Here is a 15,342-nt window from a genome sequence, read left to right as displayed (position 1 = left end):
GAAAATTGTGGGGAAAAACGACGGGAAAAAATGGGGGAAAATGGAAAAAAATGGGGAAAAAATGGGGGAAAATAGGGGGAAAAATGGGAAAAAATGAGGGAAAAAATGGGGAAAAAATGTAGAAAAAATGGGGAAAAAAATGGGGGAAAAATATTTGGGGAAAAAATGGGGAAAAAATGGGGAAAAAATAGGGAAAAATTAGGGAAAAAATGGGGGAAAATGGGGAAAAGATTGGGGAAAAATTGGGGAAAATGGGGAAAAAATCTGGGAAAAATTGTGGGAAATTTGGGGAAAAATGGGGGAAATTTGGGGGAAAATGGGGAAAATTTGGGGAAAATTGTGGAAAAAAGGGGAGAAAATCAGGGAAAAAATGGGGAAAAATTGGGGAAAAAATGGGGGAAAATCTGTGGAAAAATTGGGACAAAAATACTAAAAAATCATCGAAAATTTACGAAAAATTCGCTGAACGATTTGGGGTAATTTTAAATCAAATTTCACATCATTTTTTTACCATTTTTGCTTCATTTTCACTAAATTTTATTTCCTTTCCCTCCCCAGCCCGGCTGACCCCTGCTGGGCCAGCGCCTCCTATTGGTCGTTTACCCGGGGGGCGTGGCCTCGTCTGACCCCGCCCCCAACCTCAAACCTCCCTCCCCCCCACTGAGGACCCCCTGACCCCCCTGACAGGCCCCGCCCCCTCCTAGACCACGCCCCCTTTCCATAAACCCCGCCCAGTTATCTTAAACCACGCCCACACTCCATTAAACCACACCCACACTGCATTAAGCCCCTCCCCTTTCCCCAAGCCACGCCCACCTCCATTAGTGCCTTTATAAGGAAGCCACGCCCCCTTTCCTTTAAGCCACGCCCACCCCATTCAGTCCCATTATAATGAAGCCACGCCCACCTCATAAGTGTCTTTATAATGAAGCCACGCCCCCTTTAAGCCACTCCCACCTCCCTTAGTGCATTTATAATGAAGCCCCGCCCCTTATTCTTTAAGCCACGCCCACCTCCATCAATGCATTTATAATGAAGCCACGCCCTGTTTCCCCTAGGCCACGCCCACCTCCATTAGTGCCTTTATACTGAAGCCACGCCCCTTTTTCCTTTAAGCCACGCCCACCTCCATTAATGCATTTATAATGAAGCCACGCCCCCTTTTCCTTAAGCCACGCCCACCCCATTGGTGCCTTTATAATGAAGCCACGCCCACCCCATTTAGTCCCATTATAATGAAGCCACGCCCCTTTTCCTTAAGCCACGCCCACTCCATTTAGTCCCATTATAATGAAGCCACGCCCATCCCATTGGCACCTTTATATGAAGCCACGCCCCCTTTTCTTTAAGCCACGCCCACCCGATTCAGTTCCATTATGATAAAGCCACGCCCCCTTTCCCCTAAGCCACGCCCACCCAATTGGTGCCTTTTTAATGAAGCCCCGCCCCCTTTTTCTTTAAGCCACGCCCCCTCAGTGCCTTTATAATGAAGCCGCGCCCCCTTTCCTTTAGAATGACGTCATGGGCAGAGCTGGCTCCGCCCCCTTTTAGGTTTTCCCGCCCTTGGAAAAGGGGCGTGGCCTCGCTGTGGGCGGGGCTTGTGTGGATTGATGGAGAATAATAATAATAATAATGTGAAAATAATAATAATTATTATAATAATAAATAAATCTTTGGCACGAAGAAAAAATATTGAAATTTGTTGTGGGATTTTTTTTTTAATATAAATTTTCGTTGTGTTTTATTTTTATCTTATTTTTATTTTATTTTTTTTTATTTGGGGCTTTACTTTTATTTCGGGGCTTTTTTTTGGTTTAGTTTTTGATTTATTTTTATTTTGTTTTAATTTATTTGGTTTTTTTATTTTTTATTTTATTTTGGTTTATTTTTTGGTTTATTTGGGTATTTTCGGTTTATATTACTTTTATGAAGTTTTATTTAATTTTGGTTTTTTTTTTTTTATTATTATTTTTGGTTGATTTTATTCTTGGCTTATTTTATTTTTATTTCGTTTTATTTTATTTTGTTTTTATTTTATTATATTTTGTCCTGTTCATTTATTTTTTTATTTTTTTATTTTATTTTATTTTTATTTTATTTTGATTTATTTTCTTTCAATTTTGGTTGATTTTATTCTTGGTTTATTTTATTTTTATTTCGTTTTATTTTATTTTGCTTTTATTTTATTATATTTTGTTCCGTTCATTTAATTTTTTTATTATTTTATTTTATTGTATTTTTATTTTATTTTATTTTGATTTTTTTTATTTTATTTTCGGTTGATTTTATTCTTGGTTTATTTTATTTTTATTTTATTTTATTATATTTTGTTCCGTTTATTTAATTTTTTTATTATTTTATTTTATTGTATTTTTATTTTATTTTATTGTATTTTTGTTTTATTTTATTTTATTTTATTGTATTGTATTTATTTTATTCATTTTATTGTATTTTATTTTATTTATTTTAATTTTTTCTATTTAATTTTATTATTTTTGGATTTAACGGCAAAAATTTCAGGGATTTTTTTTCCCCAAGAAATTCTGGGGCGTTTAACCACGCCCACCTCATTAATATGCAAATTTATTCAAATTATTTGCAAAATAAAATCGATTTATTTGAATATAAACCGAATTTTGTGGTTACTGGTTTATACTGGTTTATCCTGGGAGAGCCCTCGGTGCGTCCCTGACCACGCCCACCTCATTAATATGCAAATTTATTCAAATTTATTCAAATTAAACACAAAACAACCTCAAATTCTTTTATTTCAAACCCACTTTTGGGAGTCACTGGTTTATACTGGTTTATACTGGGAGGGGCTCCCAGTCCAAACCAATCACCGCCCAAAATATGCAAATGAGATGCAAATGAGGCGATTTGATTGGAGGATCAGCGACGACGGCGGAAACCTGGGGGGGGAACTGGGAGTTACTGGTTTGTACTGGTTTATACTGGTTTATACTGGGAGGGGACTGGGGGTCACTGGTTTATACTGGGATGGACTGGGAGGGGAAAAATGTGAAAAATTGAGGAAAAAAAGGGGAAAAAAAAGAGAAAAAAATGGGAAAAAAAGGGAATTTTTCTACTGGTTTGTACTGGTTTATACTGGGAGGGGACTGGGGGTCACTGGTTTATACTGGGAGGGGTTTGAGTTATACTGGTTTATACTGGGATGGACTGGGAGGGGATTTGGAGCTACTGGGACTTACTGGGAATGAGATTTTCCCTTACTGGTTTATACTGGTTTGGTGTTTTCTCTTACTGGTTTATACTGGTTTGGGCTCTGGGGTTACTGGTTTATACTGGGATGAACTGGGAGGGGCTTTGGGGTCACTGGGAGGGGTTTTGGGCTTTACTGGGAGTTACTGGGAGAGAGTTTTTCCTTACTGGTTTATACTGGTTTATACTGGTTTGGTGTTTTCTCTTACTGGTTTGAACTGGGATTGAACTGGGATGAACTGGGATGGACTGAGAGGGGCTTTGGGGTCACTGGGATGAAATTTTGGGTCACTGGGACTTACTGGGAATGAGATTTTCCCTTACTGGTTTATACTGGTTTGGTGTTTTCTCTTACTGGTTTATACTGGTTTGGGCTCTGGGGTTACTGGTTTGAACTGGGATTGAACTGGGATGGACTGGGAGGGTCTCTGGGGGTCTGAACTGGTTTAAACTGGTCTGAACTGGTTTCCTGCCCTCACCTTTCCTCCCTTTTCTCTTCCCACTTTGGGCTTTTTTCTTCTTTTTCCGCGGCGGCTCCGACGAGTCCTGGGAGACCCAAAATTGGCCAAAATTCAGCCCAAAAATTGGCACAAAATTGACCCAAATTCAGCCCAAAAATTGACTAAAAAATCCACAAAATTCAGCCCCAAAATCCCCCAAAATTTCAGCCCAAAATCACCCAAAATTCCCTCAAATATTTCCTGATTTTTTTCCTCAAATTTCCCCTTTTTTCCCCAATTTTTCCCCAATGTTTTCCCAAATTTCTCCCCATTTCTCCCTCAATTTTTTCTTAATTTTTTTATTATTCTCTCCCAATTTTCCCCTTTTTTCCTCAATTTTTTCCGATTTTTTCTTATTTTTTTCCCCAATTTTTTTCCTTTTTTTATCCCCGATTTTTCCCCTTTTTTTCTCAAATTCTTCCCCTTTTTTCCCCAATTTTTTCCAATTTTTTTCTCAATTTTTTCTCATTTTTCCCCATTTTTTTCTCAATTTTTTCCCCTTTTTTTCCCCAATTTTTTCCCTTCCCCAAAATTTTTCCCTTTTCTCAATTTTTTCCTCAATTTTTTCTCAATTTTTTATTTTTCCCCCAACTTTCTCCCTTTTTTTTTCTCAATTTTTTCCCCTTTTTTCCCCAATTTTTTCCCCTTTTTTCCCCAATTTTTTCCCCTTTTTTCCCCCAAATTTTCCCCTTTTTTTCTCAATTTTTTCTCATTTTTTCCCCAATTTTTTCCAATTTTTTTCTCAATTTTTTCTCATTTTTCCCCATTTTATTCTCAATTCTTTTCCCCTTTTTTCCCCTATTTTTTCTCCTTTTTCTCAATTTTTTTCTCATTTTTCCCCATTTTTTCCCATTTTTTTCTCAATTTTTTCCCCTTTTTCCCCCAATTTTTTCCAATTTTTTCTTATTTTTTCCCCAATTTTTTCCAAATTTTTTCTCAATTTTTTCTCAATTTTTCCTTATTTTTTTCCCCATTTTTTCCTCAATTTTTTCCCCCATTTTTTCGCCAATTTTTCTCCCTTTTTTCCCCAATTTTTTCCCATTTTTTTTCAATTTTCTCCTATTTTTTCCCCATTTTCCCGCCCTTTCCCCCAAGCCCCGCCCCCCTCTCACCTGATTGGCCGCTCCCAGGAGGGCGGGAAAGGCGCCGAAGTTGGTGACGTCATCGAGGCCAGGCCCCGCCCCCCGGTGACGTGTCCGGCAGGGGGCGCTCAGGCGCTGCAGCATCGACTCCTCCCAGCGGCGCCTGGGACGGGAAATAAACACAATTTAACACTGAAATCACACCCAAAATCACCCAAAAATCACCCAAAAATTGCCCCAAAAATCACCTAAAAATCTGACCTAAAATCACCCAAAATCTGCCAAAAAAATCAGCAGAATTTAACCCAAAAACGTGACCCGAAACCGGCCAAAATCGGCCCAAAATTAGAAAGATTTAACCCAAAAAACTGGCCCTGAAACGGCCCAAAATCTGCCAAATTTAACCCAAAAATGTGACCTAAAATCACCCAAAATTTGGAGAATTTAATCCAAAATCTGCCCCAATATTGGTAGAATTTTACCCAAAAATGTGACCCAAAATAGCCCAAAATCAGCAGAATTTCACCCAAAAATCTGATCCAAAATGGACAGAATTTAACCCAAAATATGGTCCCAAAACCACCCAAATTCTGCCCCAGAATTAACAGAATTTAACACAAAAATCGGCCTCAAAATGGCCCAAAAATCAGCCCCAAAATCAGCAAAATTTAACCCAAAAACAGCTCCAAAATCGGCGGAATTTAACCCAAAATCTGACCCAAAATCACACAAAATCACATTCAAAATCTTCCCCAAAATTGGGAGAATTTTACCCAAAAATTGGCCCAAAAATCTGACCAAAAATTGCAGAATTTAACCCAAAATCGGACCCAAAATGGCCCAAAAATCAGCCCCAAAATTGGCAGAATTTAACCCAAAATCGGCCCAAAAATTACCCATAATCTGACCCAAAATCAACAGAATTTAACAGAAAAATTGGCTCCAAAATTGGCAGAATTTAACCCAAAAATCTGAGCCAAAATCACACAAAAATTGACCCAAAATTGGCAGAATTTGAACCAAAAATCTGACCCAAAATGGACAAAATTTAACCCAAAATCTGCCCCAAAACACCAAAATTTAACCCGAAAATCTGCCTTAAAATGGCCCAAAATCTGACCCAAAATTGGCAGAATTTCACCCAAAAATCAGCTCCAAAATCGCCCAAGACCTGACCCAAAATAATCAAAATTTAACCCAAAAATCGACTCCAAAATGGCCCAAAAATCGGGCCCAAAATCTGCCAAATTTAACCCAAAAATCAGCTCCAAAATCGGGAAAATTTAACCCAAAACCGGCCCCAAAATCTGCCAAAAAATCAGCAAAATTTAACCCAAAAATCGGCCCAAAAATTGGCCCAAAATCTGCCGAATTTCACCCAAAAATCAACAGGTTTTAACTGAAAAATCCACCCCAAAATCAGAATTTCAACTCAAAAATCGACTCCAAAACGGACAGAATTTAACCCAAAATCTGACCCCAAAATGGCCCAAAAATCGTCCCAAAATTCACCCAAAATCAGCCCCAAATCTGCCAAATTTCACTCAAAAAATCGCCCCAAAATCTGCCCCAAAAATCGGAAAAAAATCAGAAAAAATTCGAAAATATTCGGGAAAAAAATAGGAAAAATTGCAAAAAAATTTGGAGAAAAAATCGGAAAAAATTCCAAAAAAATTAGAAAAAAAAAAGCAAAAAAAATCGGAAAAAAATCAGAAAAAATTGGAAGAAATGAGAAAAAAACTGGAAAAAATCGGAAAAAAATTTGGAAAAATTTGAGAAAATATCGGAAAAAAAGGAAAAAAAAATCAGAAAAAAAACCGGAAAAAAATCGGAAAAAAATAAAAAAAAAATTTAAAAAAAATCAAAAAAAATTTGGAAAAAATTTGAAAAAATTCGAAAAAAAAATCAAAAAAAAAATCAGAAAAAATCAAAAAAAAATGGAAGAAATGAGAAAAAAACTGGAAAAAATCGGAAAAAAATTTGGAAAAAATTGAGAAAATATTTGAAAAAAAGGAAAAAAAATCGGAAAAAAACCTGAAAAAAATCGGGGAAAAAAAAAAATTCCAAAACAATTTGGAAAAAATTCGAAAAAAATTCCAAAAAAATTCGAAAAAATTCGAAAAAAAAATCAGAAAAAATCATTAAAAAATCCAAAAAAATGTGAAAAAAAATCCCAAAAAAACTCGAAAAAAATTATAAAAAAATCAGAAAAAAAAAAAAAAAATTAGAAATAAATTCAAAAAAAAATCCAAAATAGACCCGAAAAAAATTCGAAAAAAAATCTGAAAAAAATCTAAAAAAATTCTGAATTTTTCTCAAAAAAAATCTGTATTTTTCCTGACCTGTGAATCTCCTCTGTGGTGTGTCTGTTCATCTCCAATTTTTTACCCAAAAAATCCCCCCCAAAATCCCATTTTTTCCCCAAAAATCCCATTTTTGCCCCCCAAAACTCCCATATTTTCCCCTCAAACCCCTTTAAACTCCCCAAATTAATAATTTTCCCATTTTTGTGTGTTTTTCTCCCATTTCAGAGCCGGAGCAGCGTGAGGACAAATCAGAAAAAACCCAGAAAAAAGTTCAAAAAATTCCAAAAAAATTCTGAAAAAAACCCCAAAACAATCCAAAAAACCCTATAACAAAATAAAAGAAATCTTGGAAAAAAAAAATTCCAAAAAAATTCCCAAAAAATCCGAAAAAAATCAGAAAAAAACCTGAAAAAAAAAAAAAAAAAAAAAAAATTCCAAAAAAATTTGGAAAAAATTCGAAAAAATTCGAAAAAAAATCGAAATAAATCCGAAAAAACATCATTAAAAAATCCAAAAAAAAGTGAAAAAAAATCCCAAAAAAACTCGAAAAAAATTATAAAAAAATCAGAAAAAAATCATAAAAAATTAGAAATAAATCCAAAAAAAAATCCAAAATAGACCTGAAAAAAAATCGAAAAAAAATCTGAAAAAAATCTAAAAAAATTCTGAATTTTTCCCTAAAAAAACCAGTATTTTTCCTGACCTGTGAATGTCCTCTGTGGTGTGTCTGTTCATCTCCTCCCCCTGGATCTCGGGCTGCTCCCCGAGCTCGTTCCTGAGCTCAGGAACCAAAATAACACAAAACCTTCTCCAAATCCTCAAAAACTCCAAAAAAAAATCAGAAAAAAGCGCCAAAAAATCAGAAAAAAATTGGAAAAAAATCTGAAAAAAATCGAAAATATTTGGAAAAAAAATCGGAAAACTTGCAAAAAAATTTGGAGAAAAAATCGGAAAAAATTCCAAAAAAATTAGAAAAAAAAAAAAAGTAAAAAAAATCGGAAAAAAATCGGAAAAAAATTGGAAAAAATTGGAAAAAATACAGGAAAAAGATTGGAAAAAATTTGAAAAAAAATGGAAAAGAATTGGAAGAAAATCTGAAAAAATTCCAAAAAAATTGGGAAAAAAATCGAAAAAAATCTGAAAAAAATCTAAAAAAATCCTAAAAAATTAAAAAAAAAATCCAAAAAAATTCCAAAAAAATTCCGAAAAAAATCCAAAAAAATTCCATAAAAAATCTTTAAAAAATCCAAAAAAATTCCAAAAAAATTCCAAAAAAAACCCAAAAAATGGGGAAAAAAAATCTGAAAAAAATCTGAAAAAAATTCCAAAAAAAATCCAAAAAAATTCCAAAAAAATTCCAAAAAAAATCCAAAAAAAATTCCAAAAAAATTCCAAAAAAATTCCAAAAAAATTCCAAAAAAAATCCAAAAAAATTCCAAAAAAAACCCAAAAAAATGGGGAAAAAATCTGAAAAAAATCTGAAAAAAATTCCAAAAAAATCTGAAAAAAAATCCAAAAAAAATCCAAAAAAAATTCCAAAAAAATTCCAAAAAAAATCCAAAAAAATTCCAAAAAAACCCCCAAAAAATGGGGAAAAAAAATCTGAAAAAAAATCTGAAAAAAATCTGAAAAAAATTCCAAAAAAAATTTGGAAAAAAATCCAAAAAATATCCTTAAAAAATCCTAAAAAAATCCGAAAAAATCCCAAAGAAATCCGAAAAAATCCGAAAAAAATCCGAAAAAAATCCGAAAAAAATCCGAAAAAAATCCCAAAATAAACCAGAAAAAAATCTAAATTTTCCTCACCTGTGAATGTCTTCTCTGCTCTGTCTGTTCATCTCCTCCCCCTGGATCTCGGGCTCGTCCCCGAGCTCGTTGCGCAGTTCCCTGATCAGGGCCGAGCTCAGGGCGCGGCGTCGCTGCCGCTGCAGCTCCTTGTCCTGACGCTGCTCCGGCTCTGGATGGGGAAAAACACACAAAAATGGGGAAAAATATCAATCTGGGGGTTTAAAGGGCTTTGAGGGGAAAATATGGGATTTTTTTGGGGAAAAAATGGGATTTTTTGGGGAAAAAATGGGATTTTCTGGGGGAATTTTTGGGTAAAAAATTGGATTTTTTTACGGGAAAAATGGGGTTTTCTTAGGGAAAAAATGGGATTTTTTAGGGGAAAAATGGGATTTTTTTAGGGAAAAATGAGATTTCTTTAGGGAAAAAATTCGGGTTTTTGAAGGAATAAATTGGGATTTTTAGAGGGAAAAATTTGATTTTTGGGGCAAAAATGGGATTTTCTGGGGGATTTTTTGGGTAAAAAATTGGATTTTTTTTACGGGAAAAATGGGGTTTTTTTAGGGAAAAATGGGATTTTTTTCGGGGAAAAATGGGATTTTTCGGGGACAAAAATGGGATTTTTTTCGGGAAAAAAGAGGATTTTTAGGGGGAAAAAAAAAGGGATTTTTTGGGGGGATCTTTGGGGGGGGGAAATGGGATTTTTGGGGTGAATTTGGTGATTTTTGGGCCGATTTTGGTGTATTTTGTGTCACTCACCGTAATTGACGGGCACCAGCCGTGGGGGGACGTATCTCCTGCCCCCCCCCAGCCCCGGGGCTTTGGCTCCGCCCCCTCGGCCTTCCTCGTCATCATCATCCTCATTGTCGTCCTGCGGGACACGCCCACTCAGGCCACGCCCACTCGGGCCACGCCCACAATAAACCACGCCCACAGTCAATAGGAAAGGCCACAGAGCCTTAAGCCACGCCCACTTCATTATATTAAATGACACCCATCGACCAATGGAAGCCACGCCCACCGAGCATTTAAGCCACGCCCACTTTACTATATGAAACCCCACCCATTGGACAATGGAAACCACGCCCACCAAACCTTTAAGCCACGCCCATTTCACTATTAAGCCCCACCCATTGGACAATTGAAGCCACGCCCACTTTACTGTATTAACTCCACCCATTGGTCAATGGAAGCCACACCCACTTTAGTGTATGGAACGCCACCCATTGGACAATTGAAACCACGCCTATTTGAGCTCTTTAAGCCCCACCCAGTTTTTCATATTAAAGTTGAAAATTTTCCTCTTAAGCCACGCCCCTTTTACCCCATAAGCCACGCCCATTTTACCCATTAAGCCCCACCCACTTTTCTCCATTAATGTGAAATTATTTCCTATTAAGCCACGCCCACCTTGCCCATCAGACCCCACCCCCTCCCCTTAAGCCACGCCCACTTTATCCCTTAAGCCCCACTCATTTGACCCCTTAAACCCCACCCACTTTCCCCGTTAAGCCACGCCCAGCTTACCGTTAAACCCCACCCCTTCCCCTTAAGCCACGCCCATTTGACCCCTTAAACCCCACCCACTTTTCCTCATTAATGTGAAATTATTTCCACTTAAGCCACGCCCACTTTACTCTAAGCCCCACCCACTTCCTCTTAAGCCCCACCCATCGGACCCCTTAAACCACACCCATTTCCCCCTTAAGCCACGCCCACTTTACCCCCTAAACCCCACCCATTTTACCCCTTAAACCCCACCCACTTTTCCCCTTAAACCCCTCCCATTTTTATATATTTAAACCATTAAACCCCACCCCTTTCCTCTCAAGCCACACCCATTTTACCATTAAACTTCACCCAATTCAACCTTTAAGCCACGCCCACTTTACCCCTTAAGCCACGCCCACTTTACCCCTTAAACCCCACCCACTTTTCTTCAATAATATGAAATTATTTCCACTTAAGCCACGCCCACTTTCTCAATTAAGCCCCACCCATTCCCCCTTAAGCCACGCCCACTCTACCCCTTAAACCCCACCCACTATTCCCTTAAGCCACGCCCACTTTACCTTATTAATGTAAAAATATTTCCTCTTAAGCCACGCCCACTTTTCCCTTTAAACCCCACCCACTTTCCCCTTAAGCCACGCCCACTTCACTCCTTTAAACCCCACCCATTTGACTCCTTAAACCCCACCCACTTTTCCTCATTAATATGAAATTATTTCCACTTAAGCCACGCCCACTTTCTCCCTTAAGCCCCGCCCATTCCCCCACTTAAGCCACGCCCATTCCCCCACTTAAGCCACGCCCATTTTACCCCTTAAACCCCACCCACTATTCCCTCAAGCCCCGCCCATTTTCCCTCCTTAAGCCCCGCCCACAAAAGCCCCACCCCTTTAAGCCCCGCCCTCACCTGGGCCGCCATATTGGAAGGGGCGGGGCGGAAGCTCAGCGGGTCCTCGGCACCTGGAGGGATGATTGACAGCTGTCAATCAAACGGGGATCGATAGGGGAGTGGTTACAGGGGAAAGGGGCGGGGCCAGCACTGACCACGCCCCCCGGAAGTGGCCGCCCTCAGGAGTTTCTCCAGGTGGTATTTGAGGCGCTGCTCGAGGGGGCGGAGCTTCTCCAGGACCTGGAAAAGGGGCGGGGCTTGGGGTTAAAGGGGCGGGGCTTGGAGTCCCAAAATCCTCTCAAAAAATTATTTCCCAAATTACCCAAATTTTGCCAAAAATTCATCCAAAATTCACCCAAAAAATCTCCCAAAATTCTCCCCAAAATTCACCTAAAAATCTCGCAAGAATTTCCAAAATTTCTTCCAAAATTTCCCCAAAATTTGTCAAAAAATCTCCCAAAATTCACCTAAAAAAAAATCTCCCAAAATTTCCTGAATTTCTCCTAAAAAATCTACCTAAATTTGCACCAAAAGCTCTCAAATTTCCCCCCAAATCCCCAAATTTTCCCCAAATCTCTTAAATTTCTCCCAAATTTTCTCCCAAATTTCCCCAAAATCCCCCAAATTTTACCCAAATCTCCAAATTTTTTTCCCGAATTTCCCCTAAATTTTCTCCCAAACCCCAAAATTTTCCCAAAATCTCCCGTATTTTCTCCAAATTCTCCCAAATTTCCCCAAAAATCCCTCTAAAAACCCCAAAAAATTCCCCAAAAAAATTCCCAAAAATCCCAAAATCCCCAAATTCCCCCCAATTCTCACCACTCGTGTCTCCATGAGCCGTTCCCGGGCCCCCCCCGGGCAGTTGAGGGACCCTCCCCTGGTTTTGGTGGCGACGAGCAGCGCCAGGTCCTGCAGGTAACTGAGCAGGGCCAGGGACCTCACCTGCAGCAGGGACACGCCCTGCCAACAAAAAAATCCCCATTTTTAATTTAATTTTAATTAAAATTTAGTAAAATTTGGGTTTGGGACAAGGCCGCCCCCTAGTGGGTGGAAAAACCTGCAAAAAAATAAAAAAAAAGCCAAAATTTTATTAAAATTTTATTAAAATTAATTCAAATGAATTCAAATTTATTCAAGTTTAACCTGAATTTAGGTTTGGGAAAAGGGCGCCCCCTAGTGGGTGGAAAAACCTGCGAAAAAATAAAAAAAATCCCTCAAAATTTCATTAAAATTTACCCAAATTTAATCCAAATTTATTTTTCAGAAGAGGCGCCCCCTAGTGGGCAGAAGGACCTGCCAAAATACCCCCAAAATCCCCAATTTTTAACCCAAATTTTAACAGAAATTTATTAAAATTTGAGGTTGGGGAAAGGGCGCCCCCTAGTGGCTGAAAGGAAGTACAAAAATACCCAAAAAGTCCCTGAAATTTTATTAAAATTTATTAAAATTTATTCAAATTTATTCAAATTTAGGTTTGGGAAAGAGAATCGCTTTTTTAAAAAAACCCAAAACTGCAAAAAAAAAAAATCCCAAATTTTAACTCAAATTTAACAGAAATTTATTAAAATTTGGGTTTGGGACAAGGGCGCCCCCTAGTGGGCGGAAAAACCTGTAAAAACACCCCAAAAAATCCCAAAATTTCATTAAACTCCAATTCAGAGATCCCAAAATCCCCTCAGGAATCCCCAAAATTCCTTCAGAGATCCCAAAATTTCCTCAAAGATCCCCAAAATTCCCTCAGAAAACCCAAAATTTCCTCAAAGATCCCCAAATCCCCTCAGAAAACCAAAAAAATCCCTCAAAGATCCCAAAAATTCCCTCAGAAATCCCAAAAATCCCCTCAGAGATCCCAAAATCCCTTCAAGGATCCCCAAAATTCCCTCAAAATTCCCCAAAATTCCCTCGAAATTCCCCAAAATTCCCTCGAAATTCCCCAAAATCCCCTCAGAAAACCAAAAATCCCCTCAAAGATCCCAAAATCACCTCAGGGATCCCCAAAATCTCCTCAGAAATCCCCAAAATCCCCTCAGAGATCCCAAAATTCTCTCAGAAATTCCTAAAATTCCGTCAGCAATCCCAAATTTCCCTCAGAAATTCCCAAAATCTCCTCAGGGACCCCAAATTTCCCCTCAAGGATCCCAAAAATCTCCTCAGAAAATGAAAAATCCCCTCAGAAAACAAAAAAAAAACCCCTCAAGAATCCCCAAAATACCCTTTTAGATCCCAAAAATCCCCTCAGGGATCCCCAAAATCCCCTCAAAAATCCCAAAAATCCCCTCAGAAATCCCAAAATCCCCTCAGGGATCCTAAATTCCCTTCAAGGATCCCCAAAATTCCCTCAAAATTCCCCAAAATTCCCTCAGAAATCCTCAAATCCCCTCAGAAATCCTAAAAAAACCTTCAAGGATTCCCAAAATTCCCTCAAAGATCCCAAAAATCCCCTCAAGGACCCCAAAATTCCCATAAAAACCCCAAAATCCCCTCAGAGATCCCAAAATCCCCTCAGAATTTTCCAAATTCCCCTCAAAAATCCCCAAATTCCCCTCAGAAATTTAAAAAATCCCCTCAAGGATCCCAAAATCCCCTCAGAATTTTCCAAAATCCCCTAAGAAATCCCCAAAATCCCCTTTAGAAATCCCAAAAATCCCCTCAGGAATCCCCAAAATACCCTTTTAGATCCCAAAATTCCCTCAGAAATCCTAAAATCCCCTCAAGGATCCTCAAAATCCCCTCAGAAATCCAAAAAATCACCTCAGGGATCCCCAAAATCCCCTAAAAAATCCCCAAAATCCCCTCAGAGATCCCAAAATCTCCTCAGAAATCCCAAAATCCCCTCAGAAATCCCCAAATCTCCCTCAAGGATCCAAAAATCCCCTCAGAATTTTCAAAAATCCCCTCAAAAATCCCAAAATACCCTTTTAGATCCCAAAATTCCCTCAAAAATCCTAAAAAAACCCTCAAGGATTCCCAAAATACCCTTTTAGATCCCAAAATCCCCTCAAGGACCCCAAAATTCCCTCAGAAATCCCAAAAACCACTTCAGGGATTCCCAAAATTAACTCAAGGACCCCAAAATCTCCTCAGAAACGAAAAAAATCCCTCAGGAATCTCCAAATCCCTTCAAGGATCCCCAAAATCCCCTAAAAAATCCTCAAATTCCCTCAGAAATAAAAAAAAAAAACCCCTCAGGAATCCCCAAAATACCCTTTTAGATCCCAAAATTCCCTCAGAAATCCTAAAATCCCCTCAGAAAACCAAAAAATCCCCTCAGAAATTTCCAAAATCCCCTCAAGGATCCCCAAAATCCCCTAAAAAATGCCCAAAAAACCCTCAGGGATCCCCAAATTCCCTCAAAATTCCCCAAAATTCCCTCAAGGATCCCCAAATTCCCCTCAGGGACCCCAAAAGTCCCTCAAAGATCCTAAAAAACCCGTCAAAGACCCCAAAAATCTCCTCAGAATTTTCAAAAATCCCCTCAAAAATCCCAAAAATCTCCTCAAAGATCCCCAAATCCCCTCAGAATTTTCCAAATTCCCCTCAAAAATCCCAAAATTCCCCTCAGAACTGTAAAAAATCCCCTCAGGAATCCCCCAAAAATCCGCTCCGGTACCTCCTTGGTTTCCATCTGTCCCCCCCGGACTCTCCTCAGCATTTCCCGCCCGTGCGCCGCCACTTCCGCCGCCTGGAAAAATAAAATAAAAAAAACCCAAAAATCATTATTTTTTGGGACAATTCGATGCATTTTTTGTTTGTTTGTTTTTTTTTTTTAATTCTCACCTGCGCTTTTAGCGCGTCCAGCAGCGCCACCGCCTCGGCCGCCGCCATGTTGGGACTGAGCGGGTGGGGAAGGGAGCGGCCAATCAGAGCGCGAGAAGCGCGGCCAAGCCCCGCCCAGCGCCGGGGGAAATGATTGACGGGCTCAGCGACCAATCAGAGCGCATAGTTTAGGAACACTGACCAATAGAAAAGGAGAAAGGCGGGGACAAGGCAGCCAGACAATCGCATCGAGGGGAGGTGGTGATTGACAGGCGCGGCAGCCAATAGGA

General features: G+C 38.7%; 1 protein-coding gene across 3 annotated transcripts; it reads right to left on the bottom strand.

Annotated features, from left to right (window-relative positions):
* Positions 1-1,203: 1,203 nt before the first annotated feature.
* Positions 1,204-15,305, bottom strand: NGDN (neuroguidin). 3 transcript variants are annotated; one of them, XM_083882207.1, is made up of 11 exons: positions 15,074-15,305; positions 14,907-14,978; positions 12,116-12,256; positions 11,452-11,536; positions 11,315-11,367; positions 9,655-9,766; positions 8,917-9,067; positions 4,835-4,967; positions 3,702-3,768; positions 1,467-2,912; positions 1,204-1,270 (listed from the first exon to the last, which is right to left on the bottom strand). In XM_083882207.1, the coding sequence occupies exons 1-10, from the start codon at positions 15,119-15,121 to the stop codon at positions 2,893-2,895; spliced, it is 882 nt and encodes a 293-aa protein (XP_083738333.1). In that variant the 5' UTR covers positions 15,122-15,305; the 3' UTR covers positions 1,204-1,270; positions 1,467-2,892. The 3 variants fall into 3 exon arrangements, with proteins under 3 accessions (XP_083738333.1, XP_083738334.1, XP_083738332.1); XM_083882206.1 differs by lacking the exons at positions 1,204-1,270; positions 1,467-2,912 and adding an exon at positions 3,144-3,451 and having other exon boundaries at positions 3,619-3,768; XM_083882208.1 differs by lacking the exons at positions 1,204-1,270; positions 1,467-2,912; positions 12,116-12,256 and adding an exon at positions 3,141-3,451 and having other exon boundaries at positions 3,619-3,768.
* Between the last annotated feature and the right edge of the window lie 37 nt (positions 15,306-15,342).

This window comes from Zosterops lateralis (genome assembly GCF_965231275.1).
Source record: "Zosterops lateralis genome assembly, chromosome: 38".
Taxonomy (NCBI): Eukaryota; Metazoa; Chordata; class Aves; order Passeriformes; family Zosteropidae; genus Zosterops; species Zosterops lateralis.
Note: the sequence above shows the minus strand (reverse complement) of the source record. Positions and strands in the feature narration are given on the sequence as shown.